We start from the raw sequence: 19,534 nt of genomic DNA, 5'->3' as shown, positions 1-19,534 counted from the left end.
TTTGGTGTTTGTGATCTTTAATTTCACCGGAGGAATTTGAAGTGGTTTAAGTCATTTCTGGATAGGGCAGATGTTAGGAGAAGTAAATATTATCATCAAACTAGAGCTTATTTATTATCAGTTCTAGGCTAAAGCATAACTCAAACTTTAGTCACAATTACCTAACCAGCATGCACTGATTCAACCTTAAAATGTTCTAAGCACTGTGCTAGTTTCAGTGAGAGCCAAAAGAAATATGTAACACTGTTCTTGCCCACAAGTTGATTCTAGTCTAGTTTAGGACACAGGTAGAAAAGAGACAACATGTAATTTATACCAACTTTTTTTTTTTTAAGATTTTATTTATTTATTTGACAGAGGAGAGACACAGCGAGAGAGGGAACACAAGCAAGGGGAGTGGGAGAGGGAGAAGCAGGCTCCCCGCTGAGCAGGGAGCCCGATGTGGGGCTCGATCCCAGGGCCCTGGGACCATGACCTGAGCCCAAGGTAGACACTTAACGACTGAGCCACCCAGGCGCCCCTTTATACCAACTTTTTAAAAAGCTGTTTCTAAAAGATCCCTTAAACTCAGATATAAGACATCTGACCACATAATGAGAAGTAACCTTTAATATAAAGTGATTGTTTCCAGTATTTCAGATAGAGTAGTTCATTTCATAATGCACCTTAAATTCTATGGAAATAGAACCTTAGTTGAGTCACCCTCTCAGAATGTTATGTTGGGCAGGAGTTTACAACTTTATGTTGTGGACAGCTCTGGCTGGGGTGGTCACTGACAGGAAGGGATGCTGGTTCAGAATGGGACTATTACTATTTTCACTTTACAAATGAGCAAACTGAGGCATGGAGAGAGCTTAAGTAACTTGCCCAGGTTACGCACACAGTACGTTGATGAAGCTAGGATTTGAACCTTTACATATATGTGTGTGTGTACTTAAAATAGAAGAAAAACTTACAGTGATTCCATCTTTTATAACAATAACACTTGAGTATAACTGTGTGTGTTCCAGGTACTATTTTAAGTTCTTTACCTTCCGTTTTATTTATTGGTACAGTAGCTCTGAGATTGACACTAGTATTAAATATCCTTGTTTTAGAGAAGGGTAATAAACGAGGCCCCAAATAACTTGCTCTGGGTCATGCAGTTTCCAGTGGTGGGACCCAGGTTCCATCCTAAGCATGCTGATTGGAGGAGCCTCTGTGCCATGAGGTGAGAGACAATCATAATGCATTTCCCTCTTGTTTTTCCCCTTTCTTTCCCATAGTTAGAGTCCTAACAGGTATCATTTAGCACCTTAATTTTGTTTTGTTTTGTTTTGCTTAACAAATGATAAATATTTCACTGTTGCCGACAGATTTCCTAACCATGACTACATAATAGGTCTTTGAGTAGGTTCAGCATTACTTACTTTTTTTTTTTTTTTAATTTATTGTTGTATATAGTCTCATTTCCTGGGGGGGCACACTCCCAGATGAGAAGTTATCTTATCAAAGATACAGGCATATTCATGCCTTTGATATGTCATGGGTCCCTACTCTAGTGTGGAGGATGAGGAAAGGCTCCTAGGACGGCCAACAGATCCATGGCTTTGCTTCTAATACTTAGCTGAGACAAGCTACCTGGGGTTCCCTTGGAGGGAAAGTGGAGCAGGGCAGTTCCCTAGAGGGGAGGTTTAAGTGTAGAGAGGATCAGTTGGAAAGCACTGGTGCTGAGGGAATGGGAAGTAGGAGGCAGGCAGGAAGGTCCAAGAGCAGCTAAAACCACCCCAAGCCAAGCATGGTGTCTGTACTGCAGAACCAGTGTCTATGCACTGGTACCAGTGCCAGGGATGGGGAGGGCGGGGATTCAGCTCAGTGGAAGACAGCAAAGATCATCAGAGTGCCAGTCATCAGGGACAGAAGTCCAAACACTTCTGCCCACTCCTGCTTAGTATCAGTTGCCAAGGAAAACAAAACAGTCATGCACTGAATGGAACAGCATTTGTACTCACAGAAGAGACAGCAAGATCAGCTCCAGGAGTGTGCATTGGTCCCCCATGGCTAGTGGATCCTCCCCAGCAGCCAATGGCCAGAGTGCCCCTCTAGTGTCTTAGCACAGGTCCCGTCCCCCCGTGGAGTCTGTAATACTGAAGGTGCGGGGGGTATGCCCCAGGGCTTTTTGACTTCCGTGCTTAAGCAGAATACAGGAGTACATACTGAGTCTGGATCAGGGAAGGATATTCCCACACAAGATAAGACTGGAACAGACTGTATGGGCTCTTTATAACGACCGTAAGAGGTGTTCTAGGCCCAAGTCCCATTCTTACATGAGCAAGCAGGGCTTAAAAGACTGTGAGCAGGAGCCTCCCTTTCCCAAGAGTGTCCACCGTAGACGACTTGCTCAATAAATCTTTGCTAAGGAACTTAAATCCTACTAACTGGAGACCTACATGTGAAGGCAAAGTATCCACAGCCCCTACTGGTGAACATCGCTTCCCCTGGGCCCTACTAGCATGCTACTGCTGCTGCTTTTCCTAACTACAGCTGGGATGCCGGTTTCCTGCAGTGGATTTCGGGAAGGAAGACGAGGAGTCTCTTGTTACCTCACACCGACCATTTTGCAGTTCTCGCTTTAATCAAGTTTGCAGAGTATTCTTCATGATTGTATACACCTGATTAAGTACTGGAAACTTTTTATTTTTTTATTATAATTTATTATTTGACATAGACACAGCGCGAGAGGCAACACAAGCAGGGGGAGTGGGAGAGGGAGCCCGATGTGGGGCTCGATCCCAGGACCCTGGGATCATGGCCTGAGCCGAGGCAGACACTTAACGACTGAGCCACCCAGGCGCCCCTGGAAATTCCATCTCCAGTCTCTGCCCACTTGAGGCATCAGGCAAAGGAAACAAGAATGTCTTAGATGGATGCCTTTGAGATCAGTGACATTTGATCAGGGTCTGCTGCGAGAGTCCTCCTTTGAGTTTTTGTCAAGTGGGCAAACGCTGAGGATGTATATTGAGCCATGTCTCAATTTTAGCATATCTGAAGGCAAAAAAAGCTTTTTTTCCCCAACTCCATATGGGAAATGAAATTAACTGCTAGCAACTGCTAATTTGAACTTAAATGGACTCTCATATTAAAAAAAAATTCTCGGGTATGTGGATAAACCCTATGAAAAATTGGTTATATTAATTTGTTTAAACTAGTAAAAAAAGGTACAAGTGAATATACTAAAAACCAGTAAACTGTACGCTTTAAAGGGTGAATTTTTCGGTATGTGACACTACATCTCAAAAAAAAGGCAAGAAAAAAGAGGAAGAATAAAATATTAGTAAATACATCCATAAAAGACTATCCCTCTTCTCCAGAAAAAAAAAAAAAAAAAAAAAATTCCTGTGTATCTGCCTACATCCATCCCCGGAGCGCGCATCGTGCGCTACTCTTTAGAGAGAGCATGAAGAGCCGGGTTTCCAGACTGTCCTGTCGGGGCCAGCACAGATGAACCAGCGTGCCCAAGGCCTCAGCAGCTAGGCGGGCCCAGCAGAGCTTCCATCGGCACCCACGGCTCCCTGCCTTACAAGCCCCGGTCCGAACCCCTATGGTTCTCTGTCCTCCGCGAGCAGGGACGGGAGTGGTCCCACAAGCACCCACCCGGAGCCCATCTCCTCCCGTCCCCGCCCGCGAAGTCCTCCCGGCGGCTCGGGCTCTTGGCCCCATCGCCCAGGAGGGAGCCCGGCACCGACTGTCCGCGAGTGTGCGGGAGCCGGGGCTCGGACACCGAAAAGCCGAGCCGGGGGTCACGCCTGAGCGCGCTCGCCGGCCGGCCCATCACCCGGCTCTGCCGGGAAAGCGGCCCCGGGGCCGACACGACGCAACGGCCGCGGAGCCGGAGCTGGGAGCGCGGGGGCCTGCGGGGGCGCGCGGGGTCCTGCGGGGTCCTGCGGCGGCCGCCCGCCTGCTGCCAGCGCGGTCGGCGGCCCTGAAACTCCCGGGACCTTCCGGGGCGGGCTGCGCGGGCGGCTGCAGGACCGCTTGGCCCGCGAGTGGGGGCCGCCCGCACCACTCCCGGCTCCCGGCCGGCCCGGTGGACGCCTGCGGGCGGCGGGCAGGCAGCGCGCCGGGCAGCCCTCGGTCGGCGGCCATGGCGGCGGCGCTAGGGGGGCGGGGGACGCCGCGGCTCCTGTTGGCGACGCTGCGGGGCCGGGGCCCGAGCTTCTCGGCCACGGTGAGTGCCGGGGCCCGCGGTGCGGGAGGAGGGTGAGGCCCCGCGGCGCTTGCTGGGGGGCTGGGGGGAAGGACCCGGGACGGCCCCGAAGCGGGCCCGGCCTCCGGCCTCGGACCTTGGGGAGCCGCGTTCGGGCGCCGGGCACCTGCCCGACGCCTGGCCGGAGACAAGGGGCCCGCAGCACCATCGGTTTTTCCTGGCTTACACATCCCGTCGTGTCTACGAGACTGCCCGCCGGAAAAAAAACCGAGGACGAGTTTTGTTTAAAGAAAGCACGAAAAGTAGCTGTAAAGCTCTCTGATGCTAAGGGTCCCTTGAAGTGACTAAAGGCGCTGTGCCGCTAGACCGCGCTCGCCGAGGGCAGGGACCGGCTCCCGCACGGCGCACTCACCGGAAACCCGCTGGCTCAGCGCTGAGTTAACTCACTTGTTTTGCTGGGATGTTTTTGGAGGAATTATTAATAAATTATCTTTTTTGGGAGTGACAAATCTATACTTCTTCCCTCTTCCGCGGGGCGTTCCGTCAGTTTTCTGGCCTTAGAAATTAATATAGTGGGATAAATTAAGTTGAGGGAAAGTTTTAGCACGCAGCACCACCTAGTGGGGAAATGTTGCATTAAACTTCCCATTTCATCTTAAGTTGCTTGTTTTGAAAGTTTGAAAGTCTTTAATAGGGTACATTTAAAATAGGTCGGTGATGGAGGAAGGTGAGCACGTGGCCATTAAGGTGAGAACACGAGTTGAGTGCTTACTGTCACCTAAGCGTGTCCCTAGGTGTACCTGTGCCCAAGGTGCTGATGTTTGAGTAATACTACGGGGTTCAGAGGAATGAATAAACAGACATGATTTGAGTGGCTGCCACGTGCCAGGCTCTCTGCCAGTGCCTTCACATTCAAGATCTCTTTAACTTAACTCTTTCAAAAAAATCTCAGGGCGCCTGAGTGGCTCAGTCAGGTAAGTGTCTGCCTTCCGCTCAGGTGATGATCCCAGGGTCCTTGGGCTCCCTGCTCAGCAGGCAGTCTGCTTCTCCCTCTCCGAGCTCTCCCACTCCCCCTGCTTCTGCTCTCTTTCTCTCTCTCAAATAAATAAAATCTTAAAAAAAAAAAAGAAGTCTCGGGGCGCCTGGGTGGCTCAGTCCTTAAGCGACTGCCTTCGGCTCAGGTCATGATCCCAGGGTCCTGGGATGGAGCCCCGCATCGGGCTCCCTGCTCGGCGGGAAGCCTGCTTCTCCCTCTCCCACTCCCCCTGCTTGTGTTCCCTCTCTCGCTGTGTCTCTCTTTGTCAAATAAATAAATAAAATCTTTAAAAAAAAAAAAAAGTCTCCACAGGTAGATGTGGTGATACCCCCACCATAGACATGAGGATACTGGTATTGAGAGAAGCTAAGTGATTTGTTCAGCATCTCCACAGCAGAAAGTAACCAAGTGAGGCCTTGGATCAAGTTTGTTCTTTCCAAATCCTATGCTTTTACCTGTCCCTGTCCCCATCTCCCGCAGAAAAAAAATTAAGCGCATTATAAAGGGTTCTGCAGAAGGTGTGTCTCCAAGGGGACCATTTGTGTTAGGTAAGTGAAGTGGTTCCATTTCACAGTCCTGGACACGGTCCCTGTTCTTGGGCAGACACCTGTGGTGAGCATACCATTGCCCTCACTGGGGATGTGCATGGCAGAGAATATGGAGGAAAACAACTCAGCGGGCGTGTTCCACGCACTCCAGGTGACTGCTGCATTGCCCACAGCATGGCTAAGAGTTTTCTTGGCAGCTACTCAGAGTGGACACAGATAATTTAATTTCTTTTCCATACTTTTCTGAGTTGACTTAGCATATTTAAGTGGCTAATGAGAATTTTAGGGGGCACCCGGGTGGCTGAGTCGTTAAGCGTCTGCCTTCGGCTCGGGTCATGATCGCAGGGTCCTGGGATCGAGCCCCGCATCCCTGCTCGGCGGGGAGCCTGCTTCTCCCTCTCCCACTCCCCCTGCTTGTGTTCTCTCTCTCGCTGTGTCTCTCTCTGTCAAATAAATAAAATCTTTAAAAAAAAAAAAAGAATTTTAGATTATTTCTTATAGTGGGTCACTGTAAAAGTAACGAATAGGTGTTTTGAGTCTTAGTAGTTTAAGCGGTTTTGATAACAGGTCTTCAAATGTTTTTATTTAATTAAGAGGTTTTTTTTTTTCATTTTTTTCTTGTGTTAGTTGGGGGGAAGGGTGGCTGACCTAGCAAGGAAGAGAAACAAGAAAACTGGTTCATAAGCAACCTTTTTTCCTCTTAGAATAAGTTGTTTTTTTGTTGCTTTTTTTTTTTTTTAAGATTTTATTTATTTAGAGACACCTGGGTGGCTCAGTCGGTTAAGCAGCCGCCCTCAGCTCAGGTCATGATCCCAGGGTCCTGGGATCGAGTCCCACATCAGGCTCTCTGCTCAGCGGGAAGCTTGCTTCTCCCTCTGCCTGCCGCTCCCCCTGCTTGTGCGCGCTCTCTCTCTCTCTCTGACAAAGAAAATCTTTAAAAGAAAAAATTTTATTTATTTATTAGAGAGCGTGCACGCACCAGCAGAGGTGCGGGGAGAGGCAGATGGAGAGGGAGAAGCAGACTCCCCACTGAGCAGGGAGCCCCACGTGGGGCTCGATCCCAGGACCCTGAGATCAAGACCTGAGCTGAAGGCAGATGCTTAACCCACTGAGCCAGCCAGGCGCCCCAGAATAAATTGTCTTAAAATAATTTTACTTACTCTGTCCTCTTACTTACATCAATGTCAGTGATAAAGGGTTTCAGGATTTCTGAAGTGGGAATGAGTTGTGGTTTCACGGTGGAAGATCCAGCTCAGCTCCCAGTTGCCGTTTGATGAGGAGCCCTTATAATATGTTTTGTCTTTCTGGGTGACAGTCCCTCTCTCACCTGAGCCTTCAGTAGCCCTGCAAGTAGGTAAGGTCGGAGGTATTGGTTGGCAATACGGTCATTGGTAAGATGACCAGCAGTAATGGCTGATGGCTGTGTCTGTGATCACCCAGAGACAGAGCTGTGAAGTGTGAGGCAGCAGGAAGGCGTGTGAGACGCCGTGGCATGGAAGCAGCTTCTTTTGTATGGAGCTAGCCTTATTTTTGTCTCTTTTTTGAGAACAGAGGAACCCAAAATGGTCACAGATTGTTGCCCTTAAGGTATTTTTCTGCATCTGTCCGTAAGGTAAAGGGCTATGCGTTTGAGTTTAATGGAACGTCTACCTTTCAGATATTACATGTGTCCTTTCCGCAGGCAGCAGATGCTCGCCATTTGACAGCAGAGGAGAGGAACCAAGTTATCCCTGACCTGAAAGCAGCAGGATGGTCGGAATCACATGAGAGAGACGCCCTCTACAAAGAGTTTTCTTTCAAAAATTTTAATCAGGTAATTATGACATATTCTTGCCAGTGCCATGGTCTGTCTGTGTCACCTTAAGCTGCAGCTCTTTAATCCTGCTGGTTGTCTGGTCCCATGTGGACCCTTAAGAAGTCAGTGACTGCTGCTCTGTCCTTGTTGACAGATGCTCCCATCCAGCCGGGTGAGTCTCAGCTGTAGGGGAAGGGAGTGGGTTTTGTCATTTGGAAAATCAGATTCTGAACCCCCTGGTTTGGTGTGGGTTAGGATATTTAGTTTCCTTTCAAATTTTAAATAACATTAAAAGGGCGTATGAGTTTTTTATGTGTATCAGAAGAGGGCCTGAGTAAAAGCAGTTGAGAAACATACACCTGCTCAACTGATTTCCCCTACTTTTCTTGGACGCTTGTCAAGTTTTCTTTCTCCCCGTACATGTATTTCAGTCTTTAAATCAAGCCCCAAGCTTCAGCCTCTTCTCTGATTAGCTCGTTTTCCCCCAGCCCAAGAGCCTGCCCTTGTAGCTTTTCTTAAAAGCTCCCCTCCCTCCACCCCCGCCAAGACTCAGCCTTAACAAGGTAACTGGTCCATTAGGGCCCCGCCCTGTTTAGAGAGTCATCTCCCATGACTTACCCTTCAGCTCTTACCCCACTGCATTTATATAAGGTCAGTGCTTTTGACTATTTCATGTTTGTTCAGTGAGTTTGGTAATCCTCTGGACAGATTTATTGTTTTTATTTATATTAGGTGTCAGCATCTAGAAGGCAGAGACCATGTTTGCTTAAATAACTCTCTATTGTACCTAACACAGTTCTGGGTACAAACAGGCATTTGATAAAGGCAGACATTGATTACGGTGTTTGCTAGTTTCTGGAAGGGTGTGTGAGGACCAGATTTCCACCAAACAAACCTTCGACATGTTTTCCTAGTAAATGCCGTTGGCTCCACTGAGCTGCCTGCCCTATTCTGCTCTCCATCCGTCTGGCTGCCAGCCTTCTGCTTTGAGTCTCCAGCTTCTGAGGAGACCTAGACCAAGCCGACTCCCTGTCCCTGCTGCCCCATGTGCTCGACAGCTCTTGTCAGGGGCTTAGCACTCCGTGGCTGGTGGCCCGGAATCCCATTGGTACAGTAAGCTCGTGCATAAGCTCTAGGTAGCATTTTCCAGGCTTATTAAAATTCTTACATGTGTACAGCCTGACTTCTTTAAGCCTGGGCTAATTTATTGGGCTTGAACATGTGGCTTAAAGTACTTGAGTAGTGTTGCCTCAGGCCCTGCCCAAGAGTCAGTCATCCAGCCCATGCTAACCCTGTGCTTGGGGTGACTTTCAGAAGTGGGAGGGAAGGGAAGCTGTGCAGGGCATCCATGATTAATTGTAATATTATGCATTGGGACATTTTATTAATTTGGCTTTTTTTTTTTTCTATTTCCTTCACTCAGCTTTTAGGAGAAAGAGGCAGATGACAAGAAAATCAGCCAATGTCAGGGAATGTATTCAGAGAAGCAGCCCTGAGATTATATCCTGGGGTCAGTTTTCCAGCTGGGTCTCTTAGGACTTCTGCATGTACAGTGGCCTGTAATTGCATCTGATGTTGTAACACCTGTCAGTGCCCACCCACCCAGCATCACCAGGAACACACCTGGATTTAGTGGAGCAGGTTGGGGCTGAATTGCTTGTTGCAGCGAGGGAGGCTGCACATCCCAGGGAACTGTGGGGCGTCTCAGGGAGGTGTTGGAAAGATGGTTTGGTCTGGATTGGATGCTGTCAGAAAATGGGCAGGTCTGTGATTCAGTATTTTAATCAATCTTACCAGTAGGGAGGGTAGACTAAAGTGGGGCCAAAGCTGAAATTGGCAAAGAAGCAACACTCGCTCATTAGCTGGGAGAGGGGGATGTTCGGTACTTTGTGGTGTGGACAGTGTTCATGTTTTGTCTGTGTTCACATAATCTTGCAGCTTGGTCTTGTTTTTGTTTGAATCCATCCTGCTCACGGAGTGGACTTGTCTGCTGTTGATGTTCGTGTGTAACCCCAGGGCCTTGGTGTGCGTGCTCCCAGTTGTCAGAGTTACCTTTCTCTTTTGCACAACCGTAGAGTCGTGACCCTTTTGCACTGATAGATCCTCACTAACCTTTTATTTAGGACAGAAAAGATCCTGGTTTTTATTGTAAAACAATAACAGGAAATGCTAGAATAGGATGTTGTAAATTAAGAAAAATTCTCATTGCAACTTCTTTCATCTGGCGTTTATTCTTTTCTAGTCTTTCTCCACAGATAGAGTTTATTCACAATGTAGCAATTGTTCATGCAGTTACACTTTTAAAAATCAGCTTGACTTTTATTGTAAAAGTAGTATTTATTAACTCAACAAATATTTATTAAGCATCTTCACTGTGCTGGGCACAATTTTAAGCTCAGGTAGCTCCGTTCTAGTGGAGAAGACAGACAAGAAGCAAATGAGTAAATAGTGTAACTTCAGGTAGAGATAAGTGTGACGCAGAAAAGTGGGATATTGGAATGGAGGCTGTTTAAGATGGGGTGGTCTCGCAGGCCCTCTTTAGGGACGGCACATCCGAGGCCTGAATCATGCGAAGGAGCTCAGCATGTGAAGACCCAAAGGGAGAGCATTCCCGAAGGAGAGAAAAGCAGGTACAGAATTTCTGAAGCAGGAATGATCTTGATCTGACTGAGGAAGAGCCAGGAGGCCAGTGTTCTGGAGTGAGCAGGAAGGAGAGACTGATAGGAGATGGGGCTGAGGAGAGGGAGAGCCCAGAGCCCTGGAGCCTTGTCCATCTGGTGAGGAGTTTAGATTTTATTCTGGGTACAAAGCTGCGGGGCTTTCAAGAACAGACGTGCCATGATTTGGTTATGTTCTAGAAAGACTGTCCTGGCTGATGTGCTGTGACTAGACAGTAGGAGGGCCAGAGCAGAACCAGGCCCACTAGCTAGGATGCCGTTGTGGCAGGCTAGGTAAGAGATGATGGGGGATTATGGAGCTAGCAGCGGAGTGGAGAGAAATGTAGGATTCCTCATATATTTCGAAGAGAGAGCAAACAAGGCTTTCTGTTAGATTGGGTATGGGGGAAGCGGAGAGTCAAGGATGATCCCAAGGTTTTGGTTTGAGCTAGAGGGTCAAGGGCAGTACTGTTGGTGTCATTTCCTGAGTTAAGGAAGATGGGGCAGGGTAGGGAGTTGAGAATCCTGTTTCGGACGTGGCAAGTATGAGACACTTGTTAGTCACCCAGGTGGTGTTATCAGGTCAGCACTTGGGTATGTGAGGTCGGAGCTCAGGCTGGAGATACTGGGTTGAGGATTGTCAGGGGGATGATTGTGAGAGTACAGGCCTGGTTGGCAAGAGGCACAAGATGGAATGGGCAGGTTGGGGCGCAGGGCACCTGGTGTGTCCACTGTCTGAGGAAAGAAGGCAGAATGTATAAATGTAGATGAACGTTGCTTGCTACCCTGCTCTTGGGAAGTACAGGTAATTCTCTTTGATGATTTCTATTTTTTTAGTGAGGTTATCAATTGAGAATGAGCAGGAGTGGGAGGGAGGAATGTTGGAGATCTGGGAAGATTGGAAAAAGAGTGGAATAGTCCTCTTGGAGGCCAAGACAATCCACTAATTAGGGGATTGTGGTCAGTTTCTGGGCAGTTTTCAGTGTCACTGGGGATTTTTTTTTTTTTTTTAAAGATTTTATTTTTTATTTATTTGACAGAGACACAGCGAGAGAGGGAACACAAGCAGGGGGAGTGGGAGAGGGAGAAGCAGGTTCCCAGCTAAGCACAGAGCCCGATGCGGGGCTTGATCCCAGGACCCTGGGATCATGACCTGAGCCGAAGGCAGACGCTTAACTGACTGAGCCAGCCAGGCGCCACCCCTGTGCCCCATGTGCTCCCGGCGGTGGCAGCACCCCTCCTGGCCTCCGCTCCGGAATCTGGAGGGAGCCACTGTCTCCCTTAGCAGAGTTCAGCCCACACTGGATGGTAGCGTATATTTTAAAAAGTCTCAGCTGAACATAGAGGTAAAAATTATATTCTTTTTTATCTTCTTAATAGGTTATGAACATTTTTCAGTTCTCTACATAGTCTTTTTACTTACAATAAATCTTCAGGAGGAAGGTCACACTTGTTGGGTGTTAACAGTTTTTAAATGGTTTGCTAATGTAGAGTGTGTGGAATGGTGTCACAAGTTTGCTTTAGAATTCGTTTCTCTTATTACTATAGGAAATGAACCGTATCTTTTTTTTTTTTTAAGATTTTATTTATTTATTTGACAGAGAGAGACACAGCGAGAGAGGGAACACAAGCAGGGGGAGTGGGAGAGAGAGAAGCAGGCTTCCCGCTGAGCAGGGAGCCCGATGTGGGGCTCGATCCCAGGACCCTGGGATCATGACCTGGGCTGAAGGCAGACTCTTAACGACTGAGACACCCGGGCGCCCCTGAACCGTACCTTTTAGAAACATTTTTAGTGGGTGCTTGGGCGGCTCAGTGGATTAAGCGTCTGCCTTCGGCTCAGGTCATGATCTCAGGGTCCTGGGATTGACCCCTGAGGCGGGCTCCCTGCTCAGTGGGGAGCCTGCTTATCCCTCTCCCATTACCCCTCCTCCTTCTCTCTCTCTCTCTCTCTTTTTTTTCCAAAGTCTTTCTCAAATAAAATCTTAAAAAGGAAAAAAAAAAAAGTTTTATGACCTTGGGTGAAAAACCTATTTCTCAAAGCTTTGGGTTATTCTAGGTTTTACTATAATAATAAGTAGCCAACAGAATACATTGCAACTTCTTTTTTTTCTTAGTGGTTTTATTCTAGGATATGGTTAGTTCCAAATAGTCCACATTCATTTGATAGCTCAGATGGGTGCAAATATTTAGAGACTATAAGAGCAGAATTCCCAGGGAGTTCTAACGGTGTTGGTAGCTGCCAGGGCCAGAGGTTTCTTTGGCCGGGAGCCACTGAATCTCCCTGGGGGAGGACTGCGCTGAGCCACAGCGTGTTGAGGGTTGCAGGGCAGTGTGACGGGCATGGCAAGCCTCCTTGAGCCGTCAGAGCATCGTGCTGCCAGGACTTGAAGTTGCAAGTATCTATGCTCAGAGCGCTTGGACTCACACAGGGTGGGCTTGGTGTTTGTAAGGAGTTTTGCTTTTCTTCTTTTCATGTAGACTTAGGGAGGGAGAGGTCTCTCAGTGACAAACTGATGCTTAGGTGTTTGGCAACTGCAGGGCGCCTGCGTCAAAAGAACAAGACGTCGGGTGGGAATGTCCCATAAAGGTAAATTTTGTTAGGTATTGTCATTTGTGGAGTCAGGTGGGAAGCTTGCAAAATCTGATGCAGTTTGACGGTTTGGAAGGAGGTGCAGAAGGTGAAGCTTTGGAACCCAGGAAACAGCTATTCCAGATGCCAGCAGGTGGAGCCCTCCAGGGCAGGAGCCACAGCCCCGGGGGAGGGCTCCCCCATCCTCTCCCTTGGGGATGCTGGAGCCTCCCTATTCAGCATGGAGAGAAGTGAGCATCAGGAATAGGTCGGCAGCCGCGGCGGGACACCACACCTGGTTTGGTATCTTTTGGGTGAATGAAGAATTCCAGGAGGAGGATACAAGGAGTTTCCAGTTGGTAATGGAGAACACTTCTGACTCAGGAGAAAGGGACGCAGCTTTGTGAGAAAGACCTGGGATTCCCTGCTTTCCCAGAGGAGCTCCTCTACCGTGTCTGGGCCGTCTCCGGCGGACCGGCCCTCAAGGCATTCGATTTTCTAAGGGTGAATCATATGAACTGGCCCACGGCCCGTTTTGACCTGCAAGAATGGCCCTTTGCAGCTGCATAGCGGATCACGGGTAGAGCTTGCAGGCCAGGCCCGAGGTTCGTTTGTCCGGCCTCTTGTTCATCACGTCGGGGCTGCTGTAACTGCTGCCCTCCGAGCGGCCGGGGCCGTGAGGGTGCTGGTGCCGAGGAGCCCCGTCTCGTGCGTCCAGCGGCGGTAGCACCGTGTGTGACTTCGGGCTTTGTGAAGTATTTCCCTGCCTGTGTCCCGGAGCTCCTGCTGTAGGGCTGTTGAAAGTTACTGTTGCTGACTTACTTTATAAAAATGTTTTATTGAGGACTTTGATAATAGGCTTATGGTTAACATTTTGAAACACTTAGTGAAGTCAAAAGCTTGATGATACCAGAAGAAAGACAACTGTTAATGAAAATCTTAACAGTCCTCAGTGGGAGACGGCTCTCAACAGTTCTCGTTGTGAAAGAATTAAGTCGGGTTTCGTTGTTCCTTGTTGTAAGCCAAAACTCGGTGCACATCAGAGTTATGAGTCAGTAATGCAATAATAGAAATGTCACATCTGAGCGCTCTTGAAAGTGGAAACGTACTCTGTCGAAGGTAGGGGAACACTCCCAGGAGGATGTTCCCAAGGCTGATTCATCATGTAGCTTAGAAAGTGTCCTTTGCTGTTACCGTATAGGCTCCTGTCAGGTCAAGTGAAAACCTGTATGCTTATCACACATGGTGGCTTCAGCCTCACTTGTGCCCGCTGATGGGCTCTGTAGCCGCTGCTGACTCGAAACCTCAGAAGCGTCCTTTGTTGTCACTGGAATGGAGAGCAACACATCGGAGCAAACATTTGAGGGGCTAATTAAAATATCTGTGTGGTGGGGCGCCTGGGAGGCTCAGTCGGTTAAGCGTCTGCCTTTGGCTCAGGTCATGATCCCAGGGTCCTGGGATCGAGCCCCGCATCGGGCTCCCTGCTCAGCGGGGGGCCTGCTTCTCTGCCTGCCGCTCCCCCTGCTTGTGCTCTCTAGCTCTTTCTCTCTCTCTCTCTCAAATAAATAATAAAATCTTTTTTAAAAAGTATTTGTGTGGTGTATTCATGCTGGTGTTCGCTTTGCAGTTTTTCCTGGGGCTCCAGGGAGCCGTGGGCAGATGATGCTTGTGCTGTCAGGCGGTGGCTGGGACAGCGGTGTTGGTGTCCTTCAGGGTAGGGAAACTAGAGACTAAAATGGTATCATTTGGCCTCTTGCTTTTGCTGTTTATCTCATAAAATGGGTTTAGACCTGATGTGTATTTGTGAAAATACATGGAATGGACAGACAAGAGGAAATGTAAAACAGGTGTCAAAAATGCAAATACGACGCCATGGTGCAGTGTGAAAACGCTGTGGCCGTTACCCCGGCCTTTCATAAAAATGGACTTTTAACTGCATCGCTTTTTCTTAGTCGTATAGTAAATCTTCTGTTTACAGAACGTAGCCTGAGTATTTTGTGAAAGTCAAACAGCCAAGAAATATAATTTCCTCGGCAGTCTTTGTCTTGCCCTTTTACAGATGGCGTAAAATCAGGTGTGTAAAAAATAAAAAGCAGTTTGAGCTGACGTGAAAGGTATTTCAGATTTATGCATTGCAGATGATATTGGTATGATTAATGCATTCATTGCTTTTTTTATTGCTTTTCACAGATAATGTACATGATGCATGGAAAATGTTGTGGGTTTAAATCTTTGCCAGGTTTAGACTGTGAATATCAACAGATGTTATCATATAAGTACTATAGTTATTATAAAATAAAAAATTTTTCATGAAATGCATTGACATAAATTTCATTTATGTAAATTGCTTTCATTAGTACAAAACCTTAGCGTAGCCGTTAGGGTTTGTGAAGCACTTTAGATGAGATTAACTTGGTATAATGTGGTCAGAAATGGATTGCTTTAAATTTAACTGACAAGAAAATAACACTCAAAAGTTAGGAAATTACCGAGGCATTTGTTTTCCGCCTGCATCGCTGGGACCGCTTAAATAGGCTGAATATGAATTAATAACAATGGACTGCCGGCTCAGTAATTACAGAAAATAATTTAAAGGAGACCTCAGATAATAACTTCAGTGTATTTTGGGCTTGCTCTTTTCTGTTCTGTTTTTCTTGAGCGTCCCAGCCCTTTGCTTTGCAGCCATTGAAAACTGTGCAGGTTTGCAAAGCAAGAGTTTTGTCAGAGTTTTGGAGCATTAGGGCTGTGACATAGAAACTTACATTCAGCTCTTTCAAAATACGGATCTTGGGTACGTGAAGGAGCGGCCTCAGCAGCTGGTCATCTCTCCCTAGCAGCAAATAGAGTGGTGAACTACTGTTTCTGTGGTGGGGTGGGGTGTGGGGGGGTGACCACGTGCCCTCTGCCCCCAGGAGGGATTCAGCCCCCCAGTGTGGACAGGTAGAGGAGGGGCTTCTTCCATGGCTTGGAGCTCTTTGTGTTCTGCTCTTTGCCCTATATCCTTGCAAACAAAACAGAATGGTACATCGTCTCCCCCATTTTGCAGATAATTTACCATCATATTGCCCTTCTGATCCAGGCTGGAATGGACTGTTTTAACTAATTCACTGCATTTCACAGAAGGACCCTGAACCAGACCGAGACCGTGGGATTGCTTGTGGTCACACTGGGTCATGTCACAGTGGGTGTCACACTCACATCTCCGATTCCTACAGCAACATGTTTAGATCCTACTGTGACACAGAAAGTTGTTTTTGTTTTTACGTTTATTTTTTTCTAGGAGATATCTTTTTTCCAAGGACTACCTGTTGGATTACTTTCCACCTTAAATGGGTTTGACAACACTTCCCTGAGAAAGGCACTATTCACGAGCTAAAACAAACAAAGCTGTACTTGTTCAAGAGTAACCCGGGTATCACTCTTGAGCAATCAGGGTTCATTTAATTGTATCGTTAAAATCAGTCCTATCAAAACAGCCAACGCCACTAATGAATCTGTTTGCTTCTGTGCTCTCAACCAGCAAGGCAGGATTGTGGCCTTCTACCATATCATTCATCAAACTGATTTCAAATGCCCTGTCCTCATCATTGCAGCCCTGGCTGTGGACACATACCAGGCACCTGGAGCAGATCCAGTCAGGGCTGGGCTCACACTGAGAGCCACAGAGCCTACCTCTGGTGGGATCAGTGAACGTAGCGAGGTCTTTGAGCTGGCCACCACTGAGGGACTAGCTCCACTCTGAGCATGGAAGGAGAACAATGTAAAAAAAATACATGATTCCATTTCTGCCCAGAAGACCTTCCAGTTTTTTGTTTTTTGTTTTTTTAAAAGATTTTATTTTATTAATTTTTGAAAGATTTACTTATTTATTTTAGAGAGAGAGAACACAGAGGGGAGGGGCAGAGGGAAAGGGAGAGAGAGTCTTAAGTAGACTCTGCACTCAGCGCAGACCCTGATGCGGGGCTCAGTCTCATGACGCTGAGATCACAACCTGAGCTGAAACCAAAAGTCAGACATTCAACCGACTGTGCCACCCAGGTGCCCCAGATTTTATTTTTAAGTAATCTCTATACTCAACGTGGGGATCGAACTCACAACCCTGAGATCAAGAGTCACATGCTTTACTGACTGAGCCAGCCAGTTTTGTTGGGGAGGTGGTACATCTCAATTGTACAAGATAGTTGATTTTTAAAATTTTCATGTTGATGAGGCACTAAAATGTGAAGTACTAGTAAACTGAAGGTGTACTCTAGCATGGCTGCCTGGAGAAGGGGGGTTTTGAGTTGGTTCTTAAATGTCTGACAGGTTGGTGTAGCCACCTTAGAAAACAGTATGGAGGATCCTCAAATAATTAAAAATAAAACTACCATATGTTCCAGTGACATATATATTGTGGGAATATATCCAAAGGAAATGAAAACAGTAATTCAAAAAGGTATCTGCACTCCTATATTCAAGCACCATTTTTTACAATAACTAAGACATGGAAGCAACCTATGTGTCGATTGATGAGTGAATAGGTATGGAAATTGTGGCCTATATTATATATAGGAAACCCTGAAGATTCTACCAAAAAACTACTAGAACTGATAAATGAACTTAGTAAGGTCATAGGATACAAAATCAGTGTACATACAGAAATCTGTTGCATTTCTGTACACTATAATGAAGCAACAGAAAGATTAAGAAAACAATCCCATGTGCATTTACACCCAAAATAATAAAATATCTAGGAATAAACTTAGTCAAGGAGGTAAAAGACCTATATTCTATAAACTATAAAACACTGATGAAAGAAATTGAAGATGACACCAACGAATGGAAAGATATTCCATGCCCATGGGTCAGGAGAACAAGTATTGTTAAAATGTCCATACTACACAAAGCAACCTATAGATTTAATGCAATCCCTATCAAAAGACCAACAACATTAGGGGCACCTGGCTGGCTCAGTTGGTAGAGCATGTGACTCTTGATCTCAGGGTTGTGAGTTGAAGCCCTACATTGGGTGTAGAGCTTACTTAGAAAACAACAACAGGGCTCCTGGGTGGCTCAGTTGTTAAGCGTCTGCGTTCAGCTCAGGACATGATCTCAGGGTTCTGGGATCGAGTCCCACGTTGGGCTCCTTGCTTGGCGGGAAGCCTGCTTCTCCCTCTCCCACTCCCCCTGCTTGTGTTCCCTCTCTCGCTGTCTCTCTCTCTCTGTCAAATAAATAAAATCTTAAAAAAAAAAAAAAAAGAAAGGATATCTGCACCCTTATGTTTATTGCAGTATTATTTAAAATAGCCACGTTATGGAAGCAGCCTGAGTTGCACTGATAGAACGGATAAAGAAGATGTAGTACAAATATATATTTCAAAAATATTGTTTTATTAAGAAAGGCACATACTGCATGGAGCACTGGGTGTTGACTACATCAAAAACTAATGATGTATGGTGACTAACATAACATAATAAAATAAAATTAAAAAAAATATATATATATACACACACACAATGGGATCTTATTCAGCCATAATCTTGCCATTTGCAACAACATGGATGGCACTAGGGAGTATAACACTAAGCGAAATAAGTCAGTCGGAGAAAGACAAATATCATGATTTCACTCATATGTGGAATTTAAGAAACAAAACAAATGAACAAAGGAAAAAAAGAGAAAGACAAACTAAAAAACAGACTCTTAACTCTAGAGAACAAACAGATGGTTACCAGAGGGGTGGGGGATGGGTGAAATAGGTGAAGGGGATTAAGAGTACACTTACTGTGATGAACACTGAGTGATGTATAGAAAATTTTTTAAAAATATTTTATTTATTTTAGAGAGGGAGAGAGAGAGCATGCACAACGAGCAGGGGGAGGGGCAGAGGGAGAGACTCTTGAGCAGACTCCTTGCCGAGTGTGGAGCCTGACACAGGGCTCCATCTCACGACCCTGAGATCATGACCTGAGCCGAAACCAAGAGTCGGTCACTTAACCGACTGAGCCACCCAGGTGCCCCTAGAATTGTTGAATCACTGTATTGTAAATCTGAAGCTGACATAGCACCATATGTTTACTATACTGGAATTAAAAAACATAAAAAAAAAGAAGATGTGGTATGTATGTGGTATATATTACAGTGCAATATTACTCAGTCATAAGAAATGAGGAAATCCTACCGTTTGAGGACGTTATGCTAAGTGAAATAAGTCAAAGAAAGACAAATACTGTATGATCTCACTTACATGTGGAATCTGAAAAACAAAAGGACTTAAAAGAGATCAGACTTGTGGTTACCAGAGATGGTGGGGGAAGAGGGAATTGGAGAAAGGTGGTCAATAGGTAACAAATAAAAGTCTGATAGGTTGTTTGAGTGAAGGAGCTAAGGAAGGACATAGGTCAAGAACGGGTTGGGGGGGCGGGGCACATCTTATTTATTTGTAATGTGTTGGGGAAATGAGGGCCCTAAGTGTGGTTCAGTGAGATGGACTAAAGATTGGAAAGGTGGGTCCTTGTGGGGCTCTCTCTCCTGGGTTTAGCGTCTCAAGTTTAGAGTAGCTGAAAACAAACATCTTTCTTTCCTCCAACTTGCTTGTTTCTCTCAGCAGTACCACCATTCTCTTGAGCACTTAGACCTAAAACTGAAGAATTACCTTGGTTATCAGTTACTAAAACCTCAGTGTCTTTCCCCAAGACTGTGCTCTAGTGTGGGTTCACCTTGTCTCCCCCTTGAGTTCCTGTACAAGCTTTCTTACAGCCTT

The 19,534-nt window shown here is 46.5% G+C and overlaps 1 protein-coding gene across 3 annotated transcripts in view; it reads left to right on the top strand.

Moving 5' to 3' along the window:
* Window positions 1-3,170: 3,170 nt before the first annotated feature.
* Window positions 3,171-19,534, top strand: part of PCBD2 (pterin-4 alpha-carbinolamine dehydratase 2) — a 49,557-nt gene continuing 33,193 nt past the window's right edge. The window contains exons 1-2 of one of the 3 annotated variants that reach the window (XM_078067495.1): window positions 3,171-4,207; window positions 7,452-7,583. In XM_078067495.1, the coding sequence (XP_077923621.1) occupies window positions 3,581-4,207; window positions 7,452-7,583 (759 nt within the window). In that variant the 5' untranslated portion in view covers window positions 3,171-3,580. The remainder of the gene's footprint in view (window positions 4,208-7,451; window positions 7,584-19,534) is intronic. The other 2 variants (XM_036084296.2, XM_036084298.2) reach the window with 2 other exon arrangements.

This window comes from Halichoerus grypus, chromosome 2 (genome assembly GCF_964656455.1).
Source record: "Halichoerus grypus chromosome 2, mHalGry1.hap1.1, whole genome shotgun sequence".
NCBI lineage: Eukaryota > Metazoa > Chordata > Mammalia > Carnivora > Phocidae > Halichoerus > Halichoerus grypus.
The sequence above is the reverse complement of the archived record's forward strand: the minus strand, read 5'-3'. Positions and strand labels throughout refer to the sequence as shown.